The sequence below is a fragment of the Anguilla rostrata genome, chromosome 8 (genome assembly GCF_018555375.3).
Source record: "Anguilla rostrata isolate EN2019 chromosome 8, ASM1855537v3, whole genome shotgun sequence".
Classification (NCBI taxonomy): Eukaryota; Metazoa; Chordata; class Actinopteri; order Anguilliformes; family Anguillidae; genus Anguilla; species Anguilla rostrata.
In genome coordinates, this window is record NC_057940.1 from 27,148,713 (window position 1) to 27,174,538 (window position 25,826).

Genomic DNA, 25,826 nt, shown 5'->3' on the forward strand with positions numbered 1-25,826 from the left:
CTGGTTAAGCTGTTAGAGTAAGCTGGTGGCCAAACTGGGGTACTAGCTGACTATAGGCTGGTCAGCTGGTGGACCAGCTAAAACCAGCTAAGTGTCGAAGACACAAGTTTACCAGCTTAAGCTGGTTTCAGTTGGAATTTTCATCAGAGTTTCATGAATCTTTAATTAATATTAATATGGCATCGGATCCACCACCCAAATACAGTGCTGTTAAATCCAGTTGTTGTTCTTTTTTGTCTTTTTAATACCATATATCAAACAAACACACACACATTTCATCAGTACATTTTATTTGGTCAGGTTGGGCAGCCATGAAGCAACAGTTTGTACAGTCAGAAACTGGCATTTAAGTTTGCAGATGTTCTTTTTCAGGATTTAGTCATGTTATAATGTTGCAAAGATAATACAAAAATTCCTTCAACATTTTTGTCTGAAATAACTTTACTGATAACTGTAACCAAAACCTAGATATTCATGTCTGCCTGATCAAGGAAGTGTACAACATGACTTTTTGCCCTTATTTCAAGTTCTAACACACACAGGGCTAAACCTGTGTGATCACATTGCAACAAAAAATCTCTTTCTGAAGTTTTAGTGAAAAATGTCAGAATCACCTATGTCTGTGTTGTATTTTTTCTCTGACAATTCATAAAATAAAGCGTCTGTGCCTCTCACTAAGAATATAGTTCCTCTGAATGTCTCTCTGTGTTCCATACAGCAGAACAATGCCCTCAGAGACACGTGTCCCCTGTCCAGGGATTAGTTTGGCTTTCATTTAATGTTGTGAGAGCTACATTAGTGTCAGCACTTCCAAATGGATTGCATTGACATAGGCTTAAATGCACAACTCATGTTTATTCTGAAAGGAATAACAATGGTTTTTGCAATTCAGGATTATTTTAGGCATACTGTGGTACTTACTGCTTCTCAACTCCAGTACATTTTATAGTCACCCCTTCTGCTTATTGTGTGCATCAAAAGTGTAGGATGTAAACCTTGTTAATTTTCCATCCTGTAAATAAAGTGAATAATAAAATATCATTTTTGTGCAAATGTTTATTTGCTTTCCCCAAAGATTTGGGTTTCCCAATGCCACTTTCAGTAGCCTACATTATTTCTGATTATTTGGAGATTGACGTTTGACCAGGATGGACGGTCCCTTTAAGAACCATGTAAACAAAGACCCGCTGTTGACGTTGTAACGCATAGACGGTCATATTCAGAAAAGTTGCGTATCATCCTTCAGACGAAGATGCGGATTGGTAATTGCGCAAGTGGTTTATAGAATTTAGGCATTTGCGCGCATGCTCAATCTCAGGGGGAGTGATAGGAGCATGAATGGAGCAAAATGGCGGATCATGTGCAGGTAACTGGAGGTTTATGTTTTGGAATTGCAAAAATATAGCATCATAATGAGGGCACTTTGCTAAATTAGATATTCGATAGCTAGACTGCCGACATACAAAAATGCTTCCTTCTGCTTGAAGGTAACAGACAAAATGCCGAAGGTTTCGATGGTTAACTGAGGATGCGACCAGTTAGCTGGCTAGCATTCTGCTGAATTGATGTTGCTAGCTTTAGCTCTCAGCCAATGCGAACGACTAGCGAACACGCTGACTCTTGGCCTGTCATCTGTTTCATTGGTTCATACAGGTTAGAAGTGCAAAAGAGAAACGCATCAGAAAATGTTTCTTGCAACGATGCATGTTGTCCTGTTTCACAGTGAGCGTGTACGATGTTTCCCTCTGGAACGTGAAGCTAGTCAAGCTTTGAAGGAGGGTCCGTGTTCAGCACAATTCCACAAGTAAACAAGACATCCTATACGATTGGCCTGCTGAATAATGTAAATTAAACGCAACGCGATCCAATCCCGAATAGTACAATTCATTGCCAGTTATCGATTTAACCTCTGTTAACGGGAACTACCAAGATGCTTGGCTAGCTAGTTAGCTACATGATTTGTTCGAACTGTTTTTGGATGCACGTTTAATACAGTGAGTATCTGTCTAGCTGGCGACTGCATCGATTGCAAGGAGTGTCTAGTGCTGGGGTCTTGATGTAAACTGTAGTTAATCGCTTTTGTGGTTACTGATTTGAAGCAGCAGACGAAGGGGGTAAATATTGGGCATGTTTACCGGCGTAGGTCTGGCTCCTGTATGCTGTGTGTTATACAATTAATCATTGTAATGGATTCGTTGGTATAATAATCGGTGTGCGGCCGCCTATCCACATGATATTAAAGTCGGTGGATGCGTGTAGCACCTGTTCTGTACTGATGCTCATCAACAGAAGTCGTCTGCTACTACCAATGAAATGTTTTCTTAAGGAACTACAGTTATTCTGTTTGTGTGTGTGTTTTAGGTATGAGCGCGCATACTTTACAATCTGCGTAATTAACGTTAGTACCATGCACGTGTCTGCGCGCGTTGCGGATCGGCAGTGATATCCCATAGATATGTATCCGAAGTGGTTCTCAAACTCGGTCCTCGGGTGCCACTGTATATGTTTGTATGCTGGTTATTAATTTTTTCTTAATTTCGCTTTTCGTGTTTAGAGGGATTATTAGCCCTCGTAAGCCGCATTATGTTAGAAATAGTAGGCATGCCATAATTTTTTTTTTTTTTAAATCCCATACGATGGTATATTTCAAACGATTAAATACAGCGACTTACGAATTTCAACTGATCAAATTAAACGCTGAATTAAACCAATAGGCTCCTAACTGATGAGACACTTGGTCACTAAAACTAACCATTTGGCAGTTAATAAAAAATTCAAAGACAAAGGATATGACAACGAGCCAAACCTACGTTGTGTTACGAAATTTAAGGAATTAAGTATTAAAGAACTTGTGTTTAGCAACGTACTATTAATACACCTTTAACTTAATTACTTAAAACATTTGGTTATCTTTTTTATGTAATTGTTTGTAATATAGCACAACGTTAACATGAATGTTATTCTTAATGGCATGCATAGTTATTTTGTACATAATGTGCTTTAAGAGGGTAAACAATCCTACTAAACATGAGGAATACCTCATTAAGAAATTAACCTGTATAATTATTAACGTATTTTTGTACACTTTTTCTGTAGCTATGTGTTCACTGAAATCTTCAACTCGCAGTTACACTTCTGTTGAGTGCTAGACATGCATCAAGCAAAAACAATTCTGCATGTATTTTGTGTGTGTTTACAAATGTGCTAGTTAACTCTGGATGAGATTTTTTGGATCAGTTCCTAGAAATTGTCAGTGTGGTTACAACATGATAAAGAGCCAGGTTGTCAAAAGGCAAACCCTCACTGGCAAGGATGAAAACTTTCTCCAGTCACAGAAAATGGCCTAAATAAACCAAAAATGTAAATTTTGCATTACATTTCGTATTTTGTAATTAAAGGTAATACATGTCTGCTTGTGAGTGTGCAAAGTTTCAACAAACTTAAGGGGGAATTTTGTGGCTTGTTTTAAGGAGCCACCTGTGCCATTTTCTGATCTGGCCATTTTATCACACTGAAAGCTTTACCAAGATGAACCTTTGCCCTATTCCCTGTTACTGATTTCACTAAAAGCTTTTTGAAAGCAGAGAAATTTGACCAACAATTAAAATGAGGTTTATAGAAATTTGTGTCATACTCAGTACATATGGGGAGCTTTAAAACAATGTGGGCTATTTACTACCATTGTCAGAGTTGCATGTCATTGAAAAGATTTTTGAGAGCGTATTTGGGAGAGGCATTTTCAGCGGTAAGGTATGTTTGTCCTTTGTTAATAGCTTGTGCTGTTAGTTGGGTGAGGGAAAGAGCACAGGTCCCATCCCTGTGACCATTGGGCCCTCTACTGAAATGACTGCAGAATGTTGTTGGCAGAGTTGATCTATGACATTCATTCCCTCTCCTGCTGCAGCACCCAATGAATTTTCCTGTCAGTTTACCCTTTTATTGACAGTATTTGGGCTAATTCAGCTTGTGGGCGCATATGTGTTTACAGCCTGGTTCCACTCTTTTTTTTTTTGGTCGTTGTTTTGGTAGCCTAAATAGTTAAATCTCTTGCATTAGAATCAATAAATCAATAGCTAACCGTTGCTTCTTTTGAAGTATGTGCCTCAGTATTGTACTGAGACTGGCAAGGTAGTTTCATATCTTTCTGTCTAGCAACATGCTTGCAAATTTTAGAACATTTGTATTTGGAACGGGTGATTCAAAGTGCCTACAAGACAATACTGACAATTGTGCTTAAAAGGAACTCCTTAGTACATTTTCCAGAGGGATTTAAAAAAGAATTTGTTGAGCTGGATGGATACTGAAATAAAATGAGATCTTGATCTTGAATGTTGAAATTTTATTATAAATCATTGGAAAGAGGTAAATTGGAATTGTTAGGACATGGTCTGAATATGCATAATTCAGTCTGGAGGTGTGTTGAAATATTCATGAATGTATATTTGTGAATTTGAATCTTCAGCCTGTTAAGGCCAGAGATTTTCTCTCAGCCCGGATGTTTTATTCAGTATGTGGCCTCATAATAAAGAACTGCATGGGAATATAAAGTTAGCCGCCTTCTTTCTCACAGTGCTCAATGTAAAATTTAGTGAGGTAAGCTTAAACATCACATTTGAGTTTGCTATACACACTTTGGCCTTTAATCGTGAAAATGATGGGTGATATTGTGAAGGGCTGACTGCTTTTCCTAGCAAATGAGTCCTAGTAAGTTTGAATCATCCCTGCCTTCTCTCTCGCCGAGTCAAAGCGAACACAGTCTTCTTATCTACCACGCATAGTTCTTTCTACGCCTGGTAGGCGCAGTTGTCAGATAGTACACAAAGTAGCCTACTCCTCCCATTTCCATGAGGGGCCTCCTCCCTTGGCCTCCCAATAGTTATTATCATTTATAATCTGCAGTTTACATCATTGGGGGAAAAACACATGCACACACACACACACTCACACACACAGCTATACTGTTTTTAAGATATTGAGGCATAAATACACACTGTGCTCTACACAATCGTTCTGGGGTTCTGCAATTCAGCAGGATTCCCTACTCTCAGAACAGGGGAGGTGAGCCATTTGGGTATAATCAATACAGTGATTAACTCAATCGCATGGATAGGTGCCTGGGAGGGCTCAAAGCCTGCTGACTCTGCAGCCCTCCATTCCCAAGATTCAGGTGCCCTGTACGGTACTTAGCTGTCCAGCCGTTTTGGCTTGCATCCATACGTACAACATGTTGTGGGAATGGTGTGCAACACTATGCAACCATTATGTTGATTACTTGGTAATTCCAGACTTTACATTTGATGAACTAAGATTCTGTGCTGGACTTCAAATGTAGTGCACTGTGGATGCAAAAGGCAGTTTTGCACAACTATCTGTTCACTAGCCTATATATTTAGATCAGTTTGTAGCCGGTTATTATTTTAGCTCCTGCTAGGCCCATTTAACAGAGTGGACCGCTCTGTTCTCCCACTGTTTGTCTGAACCGTGAATCTCGCAGACCTCCCTGGCTTCGCCGCCTGTCCTTCTGTCCCCTGCGGTGAGCGACGCCTCTCACCGTGTCGATCACTCGATGGATCGTCGGGGAACGCGCCGGCGCACGACGCATTTTAATCCCCCCCCCTTTGCGTTCCAGAGTCTAGCCCAGCTAGAGATCCTGTGCAAACAGCTGTACGAGACCACAGACACCACCATCCGGCTCCAGGCTGAGAAGGCCTTGGTGGAGTTCACCAACAGCCCTGACTGCCTGAGCAAATGCCAGCTCCTGCTCGAGAGGGGAAGCGTAAGTAGAGCTCATTAAAATTGGATGCGAGTGACAGTTGGCGACTTTGATCCGCTAATGTCATCCTCCCGAAAGAAAGATCGCCTTCCGTGTGGTACTACAAGACTTAGAATAAAAAAAGGGGTGATGTTCTCAATGTTTCCATGAATTTTGCATGAGTTCAGAAGGGCGAAATAAATGTAGCATTTTGATACGGAACTCAAATTTACATGGTTTTGAACCGTTTATCTACCTCAAACTGTCAGAGAAGGATCCACTGAATCAGCTGTTTATTTGTTTTATTAGTCAGTATTTATGTGCCATCACTTGTGACTTAACTCTGATTTCACTCTTCTCTTCTTTCAGTCCTCCTATTCACAATTGCTGGCCGCAACATGTCTTTCCAAATTGGTGTCGCGAACAACCAACCCCCTACCCTTGGAACAGCGCATCGACATCCGTAAGCTGTGGACTGCTAAAATCTCCTGACTCCTGAAGCAGGAAGGCGTTTTAAAGCCTTTCACGTGTGCTAGTGTGCTAAGCTTGTGATCCTAGTGTGCTAAGCTTGTGATGCTAGTGCGCTAAGCTTGTGATCTTGCTTGGCTTCAATTAATCTTTGTGTAGCTGATGGTTAGAACATATCCAGGGTCTCCTTCTGTCATCATCTCAGTGTAGAGTCCAGTGTCCTGGTGGGTGTTGTCAGGGAAAGGATAGTATGCCTTGATTTTCTGTCTCTATAGACACACGCAGTGTAAATGAGCTTTGGTCTGCTAGCTCATGGGCATTGCGTCTACTGTCTGGTCTCTCCGCTCCTTTTCTGCTCGTAATGTAGTCTCCATCAGGGGAATATGTGTCCTTGGCTTCTACAGCCGACTGATTCTGTCACATAAGTCCCTCATCCATTTAATTAACTGTTGCTGATGGCATTTAATTAAGGACTTATTAATGTAAGCGGTGAAATACACATTTTATTATAAGAGAGACAAAGCTGAGACCATGTAGGTCTTGTGTATGACAACTCCCTTCTCTGTGTTTATGTAGAAGTACAGTAAAAGTTCACGTGATGTCACATGGTGTGTCATGCAGCACAACTGCAGTCCAAGCTCAGATGGTGCTGACAGGGAAAGTTTGTACTCGGTGGCATTAATCAGCATTGAGAGAATGATTCACTAGACCGGAGGCGTGGCATTTTCTCTTCTTTTTTTCTCCTCCTCTCCTCTCAGGGAATTACGTCCTAAACTACCTTGCGACCCGGCCGAAGCTGGCGGCCTTTGTGACGCAGGCTCTCATCCAGCTGTATGCCAGAATCACCAAGCTGGGCTGGTTCGACTGTCAGAAGGAAGACTACGTCTTCAGGAACGTCATCGCAGACGTGACCAGGTTCCTCCAGGTATCTGCTTTTTGATGCGTCTTCCCTGCTACTGTCCGCAGCGTTTAATCAGTGAGTTGCTCATATATTCGTTTCTTGTAGATGTTGGAGCTTCCCGATTGGAGCCCAGTGCATGTATTTGTCCCATGTTTGTAAATCGGTGTTTCTTTGGAAAGTGTGTTGATCAGTGACCCTATGCTTTTGAATTCACTACAGGACAGTGTTGAGCATTGCATCATTGGAGTGACTATTCTCTCCCAGCTCACCAATGAGATTAATCAGGTAATATGTTTTTCCCTTGACCCCTTTTCACCCACCCAACATCAAGATGTTTGCAAGCAAATTGATCTGGGGATTGACAAACAAGAAGTCAAATTTGATATAAACTCTGTCTTAATGAAATCTATGCTCCTGGGCAGAAACTAATTTAAGCAGCTTTGCATAGAAGTAATTCAGTAAAGGGGGTAAAGTTGTAATGTTTGCTGTATAGGTAGATGTGTTAGCTAGACGTGTCTTTTTGTTTGGCTCGCAATGTAGCATAATGTAACAACATTAGCAGCAATACACAATTTGCTAGGCAAATGAAACCTACCATTTGCCAATTTGTTAGGGCATCTTTTATGACAATATCATCCTTTGGTTGACCTGGCTCCTCAGGCTGATACATACAATGCAGTGAATATTTGGACAGTGACAAAACTTTTGGCTCTGTACTCCGGCGCACTGGAGGTTAATACACAGACTATTAGATTTAAATTGAGGTTATTTACATCCATATCAGGTGATCCATGTAGGTACATAGTCCCCCCATTTTAGAGAAAAAGTAACTGGGCAAATTAAGCAAAAATAATTATATTTAGTGCTGGGTTACAAATCCTTTGCATCTCATGCCTGATGTCTGCAACCCATGGACAGCACCAGATGCTGGGTAGCTTCCCTGGTGCTGCTCTGCCAGGCCTGTACTACAGCTAGCGTAAGGCAATGTACCGCTGAGATAATGATCAAAAGTAATAACGATCATTGCCACCATGTGGTGTATTTCCTCTCTCATCATTTTCTCTTTTATTGTACCAGATGCAGTAGTAAACATCCAAACTTCAGAGGCCATGTGAAGTGCTTCTGGGAAAAAACATCACCACTTATCTGTTGGGTGCAGCTAGTCATCAGCAAGACCTTGGAGCTTCCATGTGATTGACAAAGACACATCACATGGAAACTACATTTCTCTTATCGAAACCCAGTAGATACAGTTCTGTGAGTAGATTGCAGTGGTGATGTTTTCCTTTCCTAAAAGCATTTCACGAGGCCTCTGAAGTTTGGATGTTAACTGCCACATGGGATATAAGTAAAGAAAAAAGACTAAAAGAAAGGCAATACACCACATGGTGGTGATGCTCGTTATTGTATATCGCCCAACCCTGTCTGCTGCCATCTTATGTTCCTGTTTGTTTTAGGAGCTTTTTGGCTTCAGCCTTGTCCTTATCATTTTAAAGGTGGGATTGTAGTCTTGGTTTCAGGCTAGAATAGGTGAAGGGTGAATAGGAGAGATGCCAGTATGTATTATTGGTTGCAACAATATTCATTGTCTTGAAGTTTGAAGGACTTGAAACTGTTAAGTTGTGTGTGTAGCCTAGTTTTCATGACACCCATGGATTTGGATTGGTCTACAGCCAACATTCAATAGGGAAAAGACCTTATCTTGTAATGTTTTATCTGGAAATGCTTAGTAGTATTTAATAAAGCACGTTTTTAGCTTGCCGTGAAGATGCCAAAGTTCAGACGCTTTTGTAGAGAGTATTTAAAACCATGCATACAAGAAAAGTTTTGGAGTCATGTTAACTACTTTTGTATGCTTATCCCTTGACCTGACTATAGCTGAGTAGTATTCTTGCCAAAGTTGACTTCACCTAAAATTTAAATTGAGATTCTTTCTCTTGTATTTGGTGCTCCTGAGAGGGTAGGCATTTTGGCCCTGACTGATAGCCTCAATAGAAATGATTAAAATCCTTATAATCACCTACATTCAAAGGTTTAAGCTTTAAGCTTTAGGTTTCCATTTATTGAGATTAACATTACATTAAATTACATTTATTTGGCAGATGCTTTTATCCAAAGCGACGTACAAAAGTGCATTTCATGGTCATAGACAACTACTAAATTTAACTTGATTGAAAATGATTCAGTGCTGTGTGTCATAATTTCATCTATAAAAAAAGAAGACAGTGGATGCTATAGAAAACATGGTAGGATTTTTTCTTGCGTCATATTAATTAATATTGTATGTTTATTGTGAGAACATTTGGTGCATTTAAATAATAAAATTGTATAGATTAAATAAAAGATGTTTCAGTTTTTTTCACTCTTGTATTGGCATCCCTGCAAGAGCTAGTCGTATGCAACCTTGTGAAATCTGGACTGTTTGTACTCACATATGGAATGACGTTCATGTCCTCTAATAGAGCAACATGACACAGTGAGCACTAAGAGCATATAACTATAATCTTATTATGTTTCTGATTAACCACAGAGCGTTGAAAATATTGAGAAATCAGTTTTCTTTGTATAGCCTAGATGTTTTCAGAAGCCATTTGATTGTGTTGTAGATTTTTCAGAAATGTACTGTAGTAAATTGCTGTCTTTTGTTGTCAGTGCTGCCTTAGATCAACCAACATTTGAAGATGACTTGGTCTCCTAGCAACACAGTTTATTTCTAGATCCATCTCAATTATGTTAGGTCATGGAGCAAACATACTACTTCATTGCATTGCTTTTAAACAGCTTAAAAATAACTGTAGTATTTGCAGTATACAATAGGCACAGTTGCTTTGTTTGTGTCTAGAGTATTTTGATAATGATTTTTTGTAATTGCACCAAAGATTACTTTCTTTTAAACGTGCCAACCAGATATGAAAGTATGTTTCTGAGCAGGCATGAACATGTAGAGCATGAGGTTTATAACCAGTTGCTGACTGTATACTGTGTAATTAAGTAATCGTCACAAGTAATATAGAATAGTGTTACATGGATAATTAAAGGTTGGTAAACCAGTGGGAATTCTGTCAGAATCCTGCCAGCCTACTATAGCTTTGTATTGGTTTGTTAATAACTGAGCTCATAGCATAACATAACATGGTTTTAATAATTTCCCTATTTGTTTATGCTGTAGCTTTTATGTAATATCTGTCAATGTGTTACTGTATAAAGGATACTTGAATATGTTCTGATGTAGTGAGTAAATAATAGACAACACTGTTTGTAACTGCTGTTAAACCTAGAAAATGATCTGCACCTCTATTTGGAATGGAGGAGCCAACACATTCTCTATGTGGGTGGTATTTTGTTCCTCTTTTTCTTTTAACATTTTTCCTTTCTTTTCTCATTCTTTCTGATAATGTCATCTCGTAATTATCGTTAGTCTTCATAAAGAAAACATTTGAGTATACAATGCGTTATCTGTGCATTTCCGAATAGGGTGTTTGGCTTCAGACACAGCCACAGTGCGGATGCTTTATGACCTCTTTACTGCAGTCTGGTATTTGTGCCCCATGTGGCCCATCAGTCAGCACTGTTGTAGAAAGACTTGACGTCACCGCTGCGTTCTGAGAGGCTGAAATTATATCCCCCAGGCCGACGCGTCGCATCCGTTGACGAAGCACCGGAAGATAGCGTCGTCGTTCAGAGACTCCTCGCTCTTCGAAATCTTCACGCTCTCCTGCAACTTGCTGAAACAGGTGCGGGCCGCGAGGAGGAGGGTCTGTCTGACCGTCTCCACACCCTAATGTGTGCGGGAGTGACCCTTCCCTGTGCATGTGTGGGGGACTGACCCAACCCTGTGCATGTGTGGGGGACTGACCCTGCTCTGTATGAGTGTTTGGGACAGATCCCGCCCTATGCATGCGTGCGTATGTGTGTGGGACTGACCCCGTCCTGTGCGTGCGTGTGGGGTACTGACCCTGCCCTGTGCGTGCGTGTGTGTGTGTGTGTGTGTGTGGAACTGACCCTGCCCTGTGCGTGCGTGGGGTACTGACCCCGTCCTGTGCGTGTGTGGGGTACTGACCCCGCCCTGTGCGCGCGTGTGGGGTACTGACCCCACCCTGTGCGCGTGTGTGGGGTACTGACCCCACCCTGCACGTGTGTAGTGTACTGACGCCCTGGTGCTGGCGCGTGTCCTCAGGCCTCCGGGAAGAACCTGAACCTGAACGACGAGAGTCAGCACGGCCTCCTCATGCAGCTCCTCAAGCTGGCCCACAACTGCCTCAACTTCGACTTCATCGGCACCTCCACCGACGAGTCCTCCGACGACCTGTGCACGGTGCAGATCCCCACCAGCTGGAGATCAGGTGAGACTGACGAGGGCCAGGGAGCGTGCCCCCCCATGCTTTTATGTGGCTTTCCTAGTTCGACAGCACGTCCTTCAGGTGCAGCTCTTTTTGACCTCTCGACCTATGAGACCTGCTGTGGGTTTACATTGTGTCTCTGGTCTGAGTGTAGCTCTCTGAATGTATTGGTGTCTCATGAAGGGCCCTTTGCTTGTGGGCTATTCCAGCTGTAGCCTGTCATTAATGCTCTATGGCTCCTAATCATCACCAAGTCGCTGTTAGCTTTGATCGAATAATTATGCCTGTTGTGACAGGTGCTATCGTGTAGCTGTTGATATCACTGTCCCTGGCTCTGCCAGCGTTGTAGTGTCATCGAGGGGCTCTCAGTGGCTTGTTTCGCCGTGTTGACGGACTGTCGTTCTCTCTTTCTGTCTCCTCCCCTCTTACAGCGTTCTTGGATTCCTCAACTCTGCAGCTGTTCTTTGATTTGTATCATTCCATCCCCCCGTCGCTCTCCCCACTGGTGAGTGAAGCCGGGCTGTGGTCAGTGCCACGGTAACCCCCCCCCCCCCACCCCCACCCCTCCCGGTGGTCTGGCTGTTTTTCTTGTTCCCCTGACAGGCTCGTAAATTGGTCAGTCACAGGCTCGGCACTTTTAACGCTACCCTGCCGTCCATCTAAAGAGAAAAATGTATCTAATGCGTGGCTTCCTGGGGGTCATTGTCCTGGAGATAACCATCCAGAATGAACCGCTTAAGTGAATTGATTTTTTCCTGTGGCTTGGAACGCCCCCCCCCCAAAGAGAAAAAAATACCCAGTCAAATATGTTTTCCAGAGACCTGCAGTCTGTCTTAGAGTAAGAAAACAAATACATGGGTAGTCTCTGCTAGCTAATGGGTATGGCAGATGCTTTGTCAAATTCTGGTATTTATTAATTTAATTACGTTGTTTTTGTCCTGCAATTTTTTTATTCCAGTTTTGAGTGTCCTCATATTTGTTGGCCCACATCATCACTGCAACATCAGCAGTCATGTCGGAGCACAGCACTACCCATGTAGGCAGACTGCAGTTACTCAAATCTACCAGAGAGGGCAGTGCAGGGACTGCCTGCCATAGACAGAACTGGCACAGTCAGAATCCAATTCCAGACCATCGAGCGAGTGACTGCCCTCAGAACGAGTGCTATATCTGTAGATACCTCCTGGCAGCCCGGGTTCAGTTTTTATATTAAGATTGAGAATGTGGGTTTTGTGAGCTCACAGACCTCTCAGAGTAGCAAAATGTGCGGAGTGTTTTTGGTTTCAAATGAAATGATCCACAAGCCAGTCGATCGATTCAAATGACGTCGTGGCAACAATTCTTTTTTTTCCGCTTTGCATTACTAGAATTTTTTACTTGTCTTTCTGCTTTTGTGTCCAGGTCTTATCATGCTTAGTACAAATAGCCTCGGTTCGAAGATCCCTCTTCAACAATGCAGAAAGAGCAAAGTTCCTGTCCCATCTTGTGGATGGGGTCAAACGGATATTGGAGAACCCCCAGGTACTTTGGGATCTGAGATAGGTGTGACCGTTGATTATGTGCAAGTGCATGTTTGAAGTTGCCTAATTGCATGGGAATCCAAGGCCGGGGGCCTAAATCTGCATCTTTATGTATGAAAAGAAATGCTTCTTGATTGACCTATTTTTTTTTTGGAATAATAAACGGCTTTCCTAGCACCCGTGAGGAGGTAATAAATGACTCTCCCTTGTTCTCCAGAGCTTATCGGACCCAAACAACTACCACGAATTCTGTCGACTGTTGGCGCGGCTGAAAAGCAATTACCAGCTTGGGGAGCTAGTCAAGGTGGAGAACTACCCTGAGGTCATCCGATTGATCGCCAACTTCACGGTCACAAGCCTACAGGTGAGTTATTGTGCTGGTAAAACTTAGCTGCGGTTTACCGTATTTCCGAAGATCCAGTGGCTGGTGCTTACCACTGTAGCGCACAGGCTAATATAAGGAGTGAAATTGGTCACCAGTGCTGTTGCAAGAGGATTAATCCTGGAAATAAAACTGGTCCACATTCTACAGTATTTTACTGTAAACCTGGTTGTTTCAGTTAGATTTCATTTCAATTAGGTAACAACAGGCAAAAATTGACAGGAAAAAGTAGCTTGATGTTGTGTGTTAGGGTTGTGAGGCACGGGTGCAGATGAATGATTTACTGTTGGTGACATTGCGCCCGCATGGTGGCCAGCTGGCATAGTTTGAGCACAAGATCATGACAAAATGAGTGATGTGGTTTAGAGCTGGAGTCTGCCCTGATACCCAGTGCTCAAGACTGCACTGGCTCCCTTCTGTAGACCATCACGATGAGGGTACAGTTAAGCCGCTCTATACTGTACGTCCGTGTATAGTTTCCCTGCTGCTGAAACTCTGTTGGGTATTCTGGATCCAGTTTCTTTTCACTTTGTAAGTGGGCCAAGCAGTTTGGCAGCCGTTTTTTATTCAAGCGTCAAGATATTTAAAAAAAAAAAAATTTTTTGCGTACTTATCAACTTCAAGTACGACAGCGTGTGTTATTATTTGAAGTTCAGTGTTGAGCGGAGCTAAATTTAGTGGCTGTGAAGGAGCTACGACAGCTAACTGGCTCTTGAATTGTAAACCCAGCCTTCCTCTTCTACCTGACTGTATTGTGTGAGAGCCCTCGTCTTTATGGCCATTCCACATCTGGTAACGGGAAACGGAATGCATTCCAGCTTGAGTCTGGGTGAAGAGCCGTACAACAGGGCCTATACATGGAACTGATTAACCGCCTGCTAATAACCTTTGATTTTGCCCTTGCGTTCTGCCCCCAGCACTGGGAGTTTGCCCCCAACAGCGTGCACTACTTGCTGAGTCTGTGGCAGCGCCTGGCGGCCTCGGTGCCATACGTCAAGGCCACCGAGCCGCACCTGCTGGAGACGTACACGCCCGAGGTCACCAAGGCCTACATCACCTCCCGCCTGGAGTCTGTGCACATCATCCTCAGGTAGGGAGGCTCTCACTCTGGAACATTCTCTACATCTCCTGTTGTTGTGTCTCTGAGCCTCACTCACAAACCCACGCTACTTAGGTGAAGTGTTTTCATGCAAAGGACTTTTTTCAGGAATTAATCTCATTTATTTATTTATTTATTTATTGATTTATTTATTTATTTAATATAAGCTGGAGTTGCACAATCGTTGTTATTTAAATGAACTGCATTAAGAGGAATATAGCACAGTTGAGTGGCTGGGGCATTGGCAGACTTCAAGTTGGTAGCTTAAGGTTTTTACCTTCGATAAGAGGTGGCAATAAGAGAAAAGGCTGCACTTTTTAGCGATGCTTAGACTTGCACTGTCTAGACATGCATAACGAATAACCAGTGGGTGTAAGATATAAAGGGTTCAGGGAACAGATCTGGGTCATTCTCATTACACGGCTCCCGCTGAGAGCCTTAAGTTTATCAATGCGCTCATTGGTTTAATGACATTGTTTGAGCAGTTTGAAGGGTCTGTTAGCAGTGTCCAGTGAGCGTGATGGGCGTGTGTGTCCTGTTTGGCAGAGACGGGCTGGAGGACCCTCTGGACGACACGGGGCTGGTGCAGCAGCAGCTGGACCAGCTGTCCACCATCGGGCGCTGCGAGTACGAGAAGACCTGCGCCCTGCTGGTGCAGCTGTTCGACCAGTCGGCGCAGTCCTACCAGGAGCTGCTGCAGTCCACCAACTCCAGCGCCATGGACATCGCCGTGCAGGAGGGTACGAGAGAGAGAGACCAGCGTCTTGAGCAGCCAAGAGAAGGCCTCACGCCGATGTACTGTAGGCCTACAGCCCCCTCCCCCATCCGGTTAATCTTTTATAACTCGCATTATTTCTGGGTGACTCAGTCTGACAGTTCCCTTTAATAATACATTGTATGCTGAAAGAAATGCCTTTTTAAACCCAAGGCCACTGTCATGAAAATATAAATGGAAAAGGAATGAAACAAAGCGAGTAGCATTTAAACGGTAAGAGCAATTAGATGAGTACGCTACATGATTCAGAGGCATGCAGGAGGCGATGCTATAAAACATGCATGAAAAATAAATAGTGTCTGAATTCTGACCGTAGCGGAATCTTTCTGTGGCCGCAGGGCGCTTGACCTGGCTGGTGTACATTATCGGGGCGGTGATTGGCGGGCGCGTGTCTTTCGCCAGCACGGACGAGCAGGACGCTATGGATGGAGAGCTAGTGTGTCGGCAAGTAATCCGGTCTTGTGTTTCTAGCAGTCCCCAGATTTTATTTTATTTTTTCATTTCTTAGAGGAGGCTGAGCCTCCTTTGTGTACGTTTAGTTTCACGTTGTAATTGGCGGTACATAGTTCTCTGGAAACGATAGGAGTATAAGAATTTAGAGGTGATACATTGGCAAGTAAATGTGTTTTGTATAGAATGGTGACTCTGCCCTTTTCTGTCGAATGGTCACGTGACCGTGAGCGCTGTCATTGGCTTGCTGTCTCCTCTCCAGGGTGTTGCAGCTAATGAATTTGACCGACTCCCGTCTGGCGCAGGCTGGCAACGAGAAACTCGAGCTGGCCATGCTCAGCTTCTTCGAGCAGTTCCGCAAAATCTACATCGGAGACCAGGTGCAAAAATCCTCAAAGGTAATTGGTTGCTTATGCTGTGTTTGTGGACAGTCATTTCACAGCGGTTCGACACTGAAGCTTATATGGGATGTGTAGAGGCATACCCTGAAACCCTTAGGTCACATGTGACATCACAGCTCACAAAACATCACTGATTTAACTGTTTGAAGGACAACTCTGAATGCAGCTAATGTCATATAACAATTACCTTTTATTTTATTTTGAAAGAGCACAAAAATGCAGTAATATTTGACAGGGTAAAATAAAATGTCATTTGAATATGTTTTATCTGTGCTGTCCAGAGACTTCAAAATGTGAACATCTCAGATAAGTGGTTATGGTAGTTTATTCATGTCTGTCCCCGTTCCCTGCTATTATGGAATTTGATTTAGTCTTAGTGTTCTGTCGGCTTTGGACTTTCAACGTCACCGTTTCCTTCTTGCTTTCCTAAATTATGGGCTATAGTAAGCAGTGATTGACCTGTGGAATGAAGGGAGAAGTTTTGATAGTCCACCATGTATGATTTGTCTTATTAAAGTATTTGAACCCCTCATATTCTACACTATTTTAACCCCCTACCACTGGATCTTGTGGTTATCTCATGAGCCAGGATTGCCACAACATTGCATTGTGACAGCAGAGGACACTCAAACCAAGCATCCACAAGACTGCACTCTGACAGTTTTATTGAGGTTGTTTGGAAAGTGCGCAGTTGGCATCAGCTGTGATGGCAGTTGCACTAATTGGAGGTTCTGTGGGTGTGTTTGTGTTCGGGCTCCACTGACCAGCAATGACACTGATGATTCTCTCATTGCATTGAACCAAGTGAATAATTCCCATTGGAAGCTCCTCTGAAAAGCTTGTGGGCATATGCCAGCTAGATTTACTGGAGGTAATATCTTCCACTAAGTAGACTGTGTGATAAAACCTTGGCCGCATTAGCTGGCAGTTTTTATTCATGCCAAAAGGTATTAAATTTGTTTCTGGCAGAAGATTAAGAGCATTCTGTAATGCTCGATCAACACAACACCTAGATGGTTCAAATGAAATGAGTCTTGTTTTTTTACCCTTGATATACTATAATGGTTTAAAATCTTTTATTTTCAAATCAACTGGAAAGATTGTATGGCTGTGTAGCATAGTGGTCAGGGAACGGGGCTCGGAACTCTGAGTGTAGGTGAATTTCCCAGATGGGGCATTTCTGTTGTACCCTTGAGCAAGTTACTTAATCAGACTTTCTTGAGTCCATGTCAAGCTGTATGAATGGATTGTATGGAGGCTGTGTAAGTTGTCTGCAGAATGTAATGCAATGTAATGTAATTGTAATGGACAAGGAGTTAACAACAAACATACAGTTAAAGACATTTCAAATTAGGATTACCTCGGAAACAGCTGAGTCCCATACTTACAGCATAAATGACTTTAAACATAACTCAAACCCTCTTGTCTGTATTAATATTGTGTCGATTTACTTTATCATCAGTGATATGTTTTTTAAAAAATGGATCTAGGCTAAGCAGATGGCTGTAAATGAGAGCTCTGATTAAACACAAGCTTTATCATGCTTATATTTAGCTACCTCTTGGCAGTCTTCGGGTCCTGGTTGACCTGGATCATGGCTCAAGTTTCTCAAGAACTTTAGAGTATGGTACATGTTAGTGCAGAGGTATTTCTTTTAAATATGTGTTCGACAATCTGTTTCAGATTATCTCCTGGCTGTTGGTTCTGATTCAATTTTAGCTTGCGAAACCTGAAATGGAACATATATCAATTTCGTTTTAAAGGAAAGTTCACCCCATTTGCTCACAAACATGTGTTAATGCTTGCGTTTATAGTTGTAAAATATGGCTTGATCCATATGTTATGAAATGTTTTGGATTTTGAAATTTTGTCGTGCTCACAAAAGTGGTTTTCCGATTTGGCACTGTAGCACAATTTCCATCAGATGTTTCATCAAAATCTCTTTGGCATTGGCAAAGAGTTTGCAATGGCTTGTGAAATCTTGAAGTCATCGGTTTAAAATCATAGTACAAATACATCATCAAATTTTTACATACCATAAAAATTAGGTGAACATGTCAGTTCACGTATATGATAAAATCATTATGTGACCCTTAATAAGGTCAAATCAGTGGAAATTAAGCACACGGATAAAAATGACAGATGTGTATAGTTTAATATGTAGAGCTGTACGATGTGGTGTAAATCTTTGTGGAGTTTCTCATTTAGATCTTTTGTCTCTGTTCCTCAGCTTTATCGCCGTCTCAGTGAGGTCCTTGGCTTGAACGACGAAACCATGGTGCTAAGCGTCTTCATCGGGAAAATGTGTGTAGAGCAAAACTTCATCTCCCACGATGCATTGTTTCAGTGAATACACCTCTTAGCTGGAAGCTGTTGTTTCAGCTATGGATTGATTAGAGTGTATAGAAGTTGGTATATATATTTATCAGTCTCTTAAGCATCATTTCTTATTTGCTCCTTTATGCAAACAGACATGCTTACATCATTTTAGAGAATGTTGTTTACAGATATTTTGCTGTTTGCCATAAAACTAATGGTTTTGCATCTTGTGTAGAATCACTAATCTGAAGTACTGGGGAAGATGTGAACCCATTACCTCCAAGACCCTTCAGCTTCTCAACGACCTCTCCATTGGATATCCTTTTTACTGTCCGCTTGGCTGCCTCCCCTCACATTTACGTCCTACCTTCAACTTTCACCTTTCATTCAAACGTGAAGTATGCACTTCACTCCGAGGGTACGGAAAGGTTACTCTCACAGTATATGTGTGACATACTTAAAAGAGCTCTATCCGCTTTGTCCAGTCATGAGTTAGCCTTATTTCTAACCTGTAAATACTCATTTTATTGCCTCTTTATATTTCACGGTGTGCCCGTTAGGCATCTATTCTCTTTTTTGACGTTAGGCTTTAGTGTTTTTTGTGTGTGTCAGTACTACACTTCTCCTTGACTCTCAGTGTACCTACAGCAGCGTGAGAAAGCTGGTGAAACTCAGCGCTGTCCAGTTCATGCTGAACAACCACACGGTAAGTGCCAGCCTGACGCCTTCACACTTCCTCACACTCACTTTTAGAATAATGGAAGGCAAGTGACTGAGAAAAAAGTGTGAGTGTGAATTGTGGTATCTCACTTTTTATTGTCTTGTTTTTTTTTGTGTTTGTCTGAACAGAGCGAGCACTTTTCCTTCCTGGGCCTTAACAATCAGTCAAACCTCAGTGACATGAGGTGTCGGACAACTTTCTACACTGCACTGGGGCGTCTGCTGATGGTGGACCTGGGTGAGAAGCAGTGAATGTGTATCTCCTGTACTGCTGCTCCAACTGGACTCCCTGAGGTCATAGGCTCAGTGTTTAATTTTATCTCATCTTGCACTGCTTTTTTGTTTAACGCTTTAGTCATTATATTTCTGGATTTTTTTGGCTGGACTGATGTGAGTTGAGATAGTGAAATAGATGTGTCCCATTGTTCGCTGGAAGCACATTGGAAGAACTTGCCGACTGCTGTGTGACTCACCTGTCTGTCTGTCTGTCTGTCTGGGTCTTGGTCTGCAGGTGAAGATGAGGACCAGTTTGAGCAGTTCATGTTGCCCTTGACTGCTGCTTTTGAAGCTGTAGCACAGATGTTCAGCACCAACACTTTCAACGAGCAAGAAGCAAAAGTGAGTGTCGAGCGACCACGGATTAGTCTGACTAACCAGTTCTGTTTCTCCACTGAATTAACTTCTCAGAGTTGTGTTTGACTTCTTCCTCGTTGTCCTGTGTGTCAGATAATTGCTGTTTACTTTTCAGAGAACTTTGGTGGGCCTTGTGAGAGATTTAAGAGGGATTGCCTTTGCCTTCACTGCTAAGACCAGCTTCATGATGCTGTTTGACTGGATGTATCCTTTCAGTGTCCAGTGGCGTACACACTTCAAACAGAGTTTGGTGTGTGGTCTTCAACCGGTTCTTTTTCAAACTCTGAGCCGTCTAATGATGTTGTTCAGAGGGTTGACTCGACGGGGGTGGGAATCTGTCTTTGTTTTGGTCATTTTCTCAGCATGATTTTCCTCAGCCTCTGCTACCGTCAGTTACCCCTCCTACATGCCCATCCTGCAGAGGGCCATTGAGCTGTGGTACCACGTCCCAGCATGCACCACACCGGTGCTCAAACTGATGGCGGAGCTCGTTCACAACAGGTGTGATTGTCCTTGTTCATGTGAAGGAAGTGTGTAAATGTTATCTTGCCCTGTCTCTTAAATTGGTGTATGGAGAGCACCTGCAATGCAGCAGTGGGATCCAAGTGCTGTGTCAAAGCATATTCATTGTTCTGTAGGTGTGGACCCACAGATTCCAGTAGTGAATTTACAAATGATTATTTTTATGTAAATGTACACTTCCTACTTACAGCCTTTAAATCTTGTAGGTCACAGAGGTTACAGTTTGACGTTTCATCACCCAATGGAATCCTGCTTTTCAGAGAAACCAGCAAGATGATCACTACATACGGTAGATATGACGGCACAAATTTAATTTTCTCAAGGGCATGCATTCGTAAATTTGTGTTGTAAACCTTTATGAAAAGAAGGCACGGTCAAGGCTTGACACCAGTGAGGTTGTATTGTGTTCAGGAAATTAGCTATTTCTTTTTTTTTAGTTCTGCTTGGTATTCAATGTGCAAAGTGCAATTGTCTCTTAGTGGATTGATAGCTGACCTTGAGAAAGATGGTTAACATCAATTGGTGAAATTAATATCTGACAGTATGAGTCAGTAATATAAAAAAAGTATGTTCAATTGGTAAGACCTAGATTATAATCTTTATGAAGTGTATCCATGCAATTTGAGGTTAAGGCTTATTAATTAATGATTGGCTTTGAGATGCAAGGCCTTCTTAATGAAGTCTTTGTTTTTCCCCATCCTGACCACAGGCAACCGTATCCTGACGATAGGGGAGGTTCCGAAGGATCAGGTCTACGCCCTTAAGCTGAAGGGCATCTCCACCTGCTTCTCCATGCTGAAGGCCGTCCTGAGCGGAAACTACGTCAACTTCGGCGTCTTCCGCCTGTACGGGGACGACGCGCTGGACAACGCCCTGCAGACGTTTATCAAGCTCCTCCTCTCCATCCCGCAGAGCGACCTGCTGGTGAGCAAACTCGTCACGCCAGGGGGCCTCAAACAAGCTCTTACCCTCCACAGCCAGGGGGCCTCAAACAAGCTCTTACCCTCCACAGCCAGGGGGCCTCAAACAAGCTCTTACCCTTCACAGCCAAGGGGACTCAAACAAGCTCTTACTTTCCACAGTCAGGGGGCCTCTAACAAGTTCTCATACCCCAAAGACAGGGGGCCTCAAACAAGCTCTTGACCCCCATAGCCAGGGGGATTCAAACAAGCTCTTACTCCCCTCTGCCAAAAGTGACAGCAAACCATTGAGCTTATGGCTGTCAGTGCTATGACAGAGCAAGTCACACACCTTTTGTATGAGTACCAGCCAGCTAGGTCTGTCTATTTAAAGCTCTGCAGGGGCCATAAATTTAGACCCATGCATGTGTGATGGTGCCTTCTTTCTAGCCAGTATTGAGAAACAGTGATTTGTATGGATTTGTGCACATTTTGGTCTATCGTTTCTATCCAGTGTTAACCTCCACTGCTCTCTCCTGCAGGACTACCCTAAGCTAAGTCAGTCCTACTACTCTCTGCTGGAGGTCCTGACCCAGGACCATATGAACTTCATTGCCAGTCTGGAGCCGCACGTCATCATGTATATTCTCTCCTCCATCTCCGAAGGACTTACTGCACTCGGTAAATACTGGCTTTAACCGGTTAGCACAGTGGCTCTCCGCCCCATTCCATGCAGATAGTCCTGCTTGCCATCAGAGTCACTACCTGCAATTTCTGTCCATTTAAAATCCCATCGCATTACTGGTTGAATAAATTACGTAGCTGTTTTGACTGTTGCTAAGGGTGTGGTGTTTCTGTATGGCCTCTGCACCTTCATTTTGGGGCGGTTTCACACATTCCCTCAATAATCAATAAGACCTCTGTGTGTGCCCTCAGTATTTAAATCCCAAGGAGGTGGATTTTGCACATAGGTTGTATTAGAAATGCAGGTGAACATGATGTGCTGTTACATAAAGGAGTTTGAAGACTACTCTTCCACAATTTCTTTGTGAGAAGAAAAATGTACTATTTCAAAATTATTGAGCTATTATATGGTGCCAGTATTTTTTCTAATATTAAGTGAGTAATAACAGTCATACAAATTACTCATATTCTAGTTCCCACAAAATGTAGGTTTAGCTGTGTGGCACTGTGACCAGGTAATGTCACCCCTGCCCTGAGGGCGAACAGCCAATCGGTCTCTCAGTCCCCCAACCCCCCCCCTCTCCCCCTCCCATGTGCATTCAGACATCCCCCCGCGTGATCTAATCCCATCCCATCTCCTTTCTCTTCCAGACACAATGGTATGTACAGGATGTTGCTCCAGCTTAGACCACATAGTAACCTATTTATTTAAGCAGCTGTCGCGCAGCACGAAGAAAAGGGCCGCCCCCTTGCCGCAGGAGAGCGACCGCTTCCTGCACATAATGCAGCAGCACCCGGAGATGATTCAGCAGGTACGGAGCAGGGGCCCCGCCCGCCTCGCCCGCAGAGAGGGGTCGCCCCCTCCCCCACCGTGCGTGCCTGGTCCCTTATTAACAGCTGCCCCCCCCCCCGTTTGTCGTTTTGCAACGGGAGGGAGATTCCCCCCCCCAACGTGTGAAATGTGGTGCCACGGTCTGCCCCCTGTGTCTTGCAGATGCTATCGACCGTGCTTAATATCATCATTTTCGAAGACTGCCGGAACCAGTGGTCCATGTCCCGGCCACTGCTGGGCCTGATCCTGCTAAACGAGAAGGTGAGCTTGGGTCTTGTCGCCGGGCGTCTTTTGTCGAGGTGTCACTGTAACGGCTAATTATTTTCGGCGTTGTCGAGTGCTCACATTTCTTTCTACTTGTTGGGGCAAAGGCTTCAGAATTTTTCTGTGGGCCACGGTACAGTTTAGAGGCTCCATTGCCTCCTACATTTATGAGTATTAATGAGTAAAAACTGCATTTTAATTATTTATCCTCCATAGAGCATGGAGTGGAATTTATTTGAGTGCATTTGAGCACTATTGTAAAAGCATTTGGTATCTTTTGGAGTACGTCCTGTGTTCTGGCGCCGCTGGTGGTGTTTACGTCCATTTCATCACTCTGCAAGCAGGAAATGTGACCCCTGGTGTATGCGAGGCGTAACTGCGGTGTACTAACCCTTGTGTGGTTTCTGCCTTTGGATGTCTTGTCTTTCTCAGTATTTTGCTGAGCTGAGAAACAGTATAGTGAACAGCCAGCCACCGGAGAAGCAGCAAGCCATGCACCTATGCTTCGAGAATCTAATGGAAGGCATTGAACGGAACTTACTCACAAAAAACCGAGACAGGTGGGCACATTTCCATAGTCTGTATGTATTATATGTGTCTGTGATAATGTTTATATTGATTGTTTTTCTTCATTTCTGTTGATATGCAGTAATTTTTTTCTTGTAATAAACCAAGCCACTGCAAATTTGATTAGCCATATATTACTTTTGCATGATAGCTTCAGTTGTCCTTGAGAATACTGAGAATGAGAATACCTTTTCATTTCCATCGTGTTGGTGGCAGAATCATTGATTTGCATAGTTTTTTAACTCGAGTCCTGATGGTCCAGATGGTAATTTCTTCTTCAGACTTCAGACGGCTGTTCGTCGTAGCGCTTAAAGCCTCATGCGTTGGCTTCCTTTCTGCTCCAGGTTTACACAGAACCTCTCAGTATTCAGAAGGGAAGTCAACGACTCCATGAAGAATTCCACGTACGGGGTAAACAGCAACGACATGATGAGCTGACATTCCTCCGCCCGGCCTCCCACGGCCTCGCGCACCCCACCCCCCACCCCCCCTCGTACCCCCACCCCCCCTCCCGGCCCGGATGCCAGGGGGGCCGCCACCACAGCACCCCACCCGCCACACCTCTCCATGCCTGGTGCCCTCCTTCCACCCTTGCCTATTTTGTGCTTTTTATATGTATATTTTAAAGTCAGTTTCCAGAGGTCACTGATGGTCACGGTGACTATGCACTGACTGCTGTGGCTCAGAGGGGTAAAAGGGACAGTTGGGGAGAAGCAAGGACGTTAAAAACGCTGAGGTAAACGTCCTCTCCGAACTCTCGCCCAGAAGGAAAAAAGGGTCCTCACAACAGGAGGGGAGCTGCTAAATTATAATACTCTGCTTCTGTCTGCCTTGTATAAATTAATAATCAAGTGTACATTTTTTTCGTAACATTTTGAACGATGTTTATAATAATTCAATTTGAAAAAGTAAAAAAAAAAAAAAAAGAATAAAAAATAGTGTGATTGAAGTTTTTACGGTCCATTAGTGCAACAGTGTTGAGTGCAGGGTTCGGATGTGTGTGAAGGGTTACAGAGAAATATCCAGCTGATAGATGATGTTGCGTTGAAGAGTGCGTGGCAGAATGGGGATTGGTTTGAGGGGGAAAGAAAGGGTTTTGGGCGTGAGAGAATTTCGAATGATCAGACCTGTTGTAGATTTTTTTTTTTCACCCCCACACCCCTCAACCTCTAACCTTTCAAGCGACCCTGAGCACGGAAGGATTTGTAAATACAGACCCCTGCTGCCTTGCAGATGTTGGTTGAGGAGTATCTGTCTGAGTCAGTGGGCATCCTCTCCCCTTCAGTGAACCTAGGGGTTTCCGTGAGAGTGACCTTTAACCCCGCCCCCTGGAAACGGGGCTCTTCTTCCTCACCGCGTTCCCTCGGCCGGGCTCCGTTGGGTCACCGCCGGCCTTGCCTTTCGCCTCCGCTCTCAGGCCCAGCCCGACTGAACACGCCGTTAAGGCAGAACAATCTCGCGCGACGCGACCGGTCACCGCTAACGCTGCTGCGGGCCGGCGCGGCCTCGGCCCAATCAAGACAGGCTTCCCCGCCAAATCGCCTTGTGGCTTTTGCTGTTAATCCGCCATCGAGGCGAAGAGGCCCCGAAGGAGTGTCGTCTCGCGCTACGTGTAAAGGCTGGCACGTTGCCGGGGCGAAGACCGGGCGTGGCTGACGTCGAGACGGTGCAGGTCCTACGTTTCTCTCGCTGCCCTTTTTCCAGCAAACAAAAAAAAAAAAAAACCCTTTTACATTTCAGATGCCTCCAAAACAGCCCACTTACTCTCAATAACTGAAAAAAAATAATGCATAGACTACAGTAGCTCTAAAACTTACGTTTAGAAATACGGAGTGGGTATACAAGTATATTAGCAACTTCTGCTATTCTGAACAAATGTTGCTGCTAAATGTGAAGAAGTAGATCATCTCTAACCATGTTCAGCACTCATGGATATTAAACTGTTTTCTTTTCTTTTTTTTGTTAGGATTTTTTAATTTTTTATTTTTGTTTGGTTCCCTGATGTGAATGTGTTCTTTTGGAGACTGTTGGGTCCATTGAGTGATAAAGTAGCTGGTTGAACTGTTTGGATGTCTGCTACATGTAGTGTAAGCATTGTGACTGCAAAATAAACATCATTGGTTTGTACTGAGAAACATTTCACTGTAAATTCTTTCACACTGTTGAGGGTGGGGGAGGGGGGTGGTTAGGTAGACATTTTGAAATTTTTAAAGCAAGTTATGCAACACTTGTGAGCTTTAATCTTTTTGGAATCTTCGTCTGGTCAGGTTTTGTTTGACCGTTTTTCCATAAATTGAA

At 43.4% G+C, this 25,826-nt stretch overlaps 1 protein-coding gene across 1 annotated transcript; it reads left to right on the forward strand.

Moving 5' to 3' along the window:
* Window positions 1-1,336: 1,336 nt before the first annotated feature.
* On the forward strand, window positions 1,337-25,663 carry LOC135261289 (exportin-7-like). Its single transcript, XM_064347427.1, has 28 exons — window positions 1,337-1,366; window positions 5,630-5,776; window positions 6,122-6,215; window positions 6,979-7,145; window positions 7,341-7,406; window positions 10,751-10,855; window positions 11,299-11,464; window positions 11,893-11,966; window positions 12,863-12,982; window positions 13,199-13,345; window positions 14,281-14,453; window positions 15,009-15,202; window positions 15,576-15,681; window positions 15,950-16,085; window positions 18,319-18,392; window positions 18,643-18,723; window positions 19,050-19,113; window positions 19,257-19,365; window positions 19,639-19,745; window positions 19,876-19,964; window positions 20,154-20,261; window positions 20,489-20,571; window positions 20,992-21,206; window positions 21,724-21,862; window positions 22,517-22,677; window positions 22,860-22,958; window positions 23,394-23,521; window positions 23,873-25,663. The coding sequence occupies exons 1-28, from the start codon at window positions 1,349-1,351 to the stop codon at window positions 23,964-23,966; spliced, it is 3,264 nt and encodes a 1,087-aa protein (XP_064203497.1). The 5' UTR covers window positions 1,337-1,348; the 3' UTR covers window positions 23,967-25,663.
* Window positions 25,664-25,826: the final 163 nt, after the last annotated feature.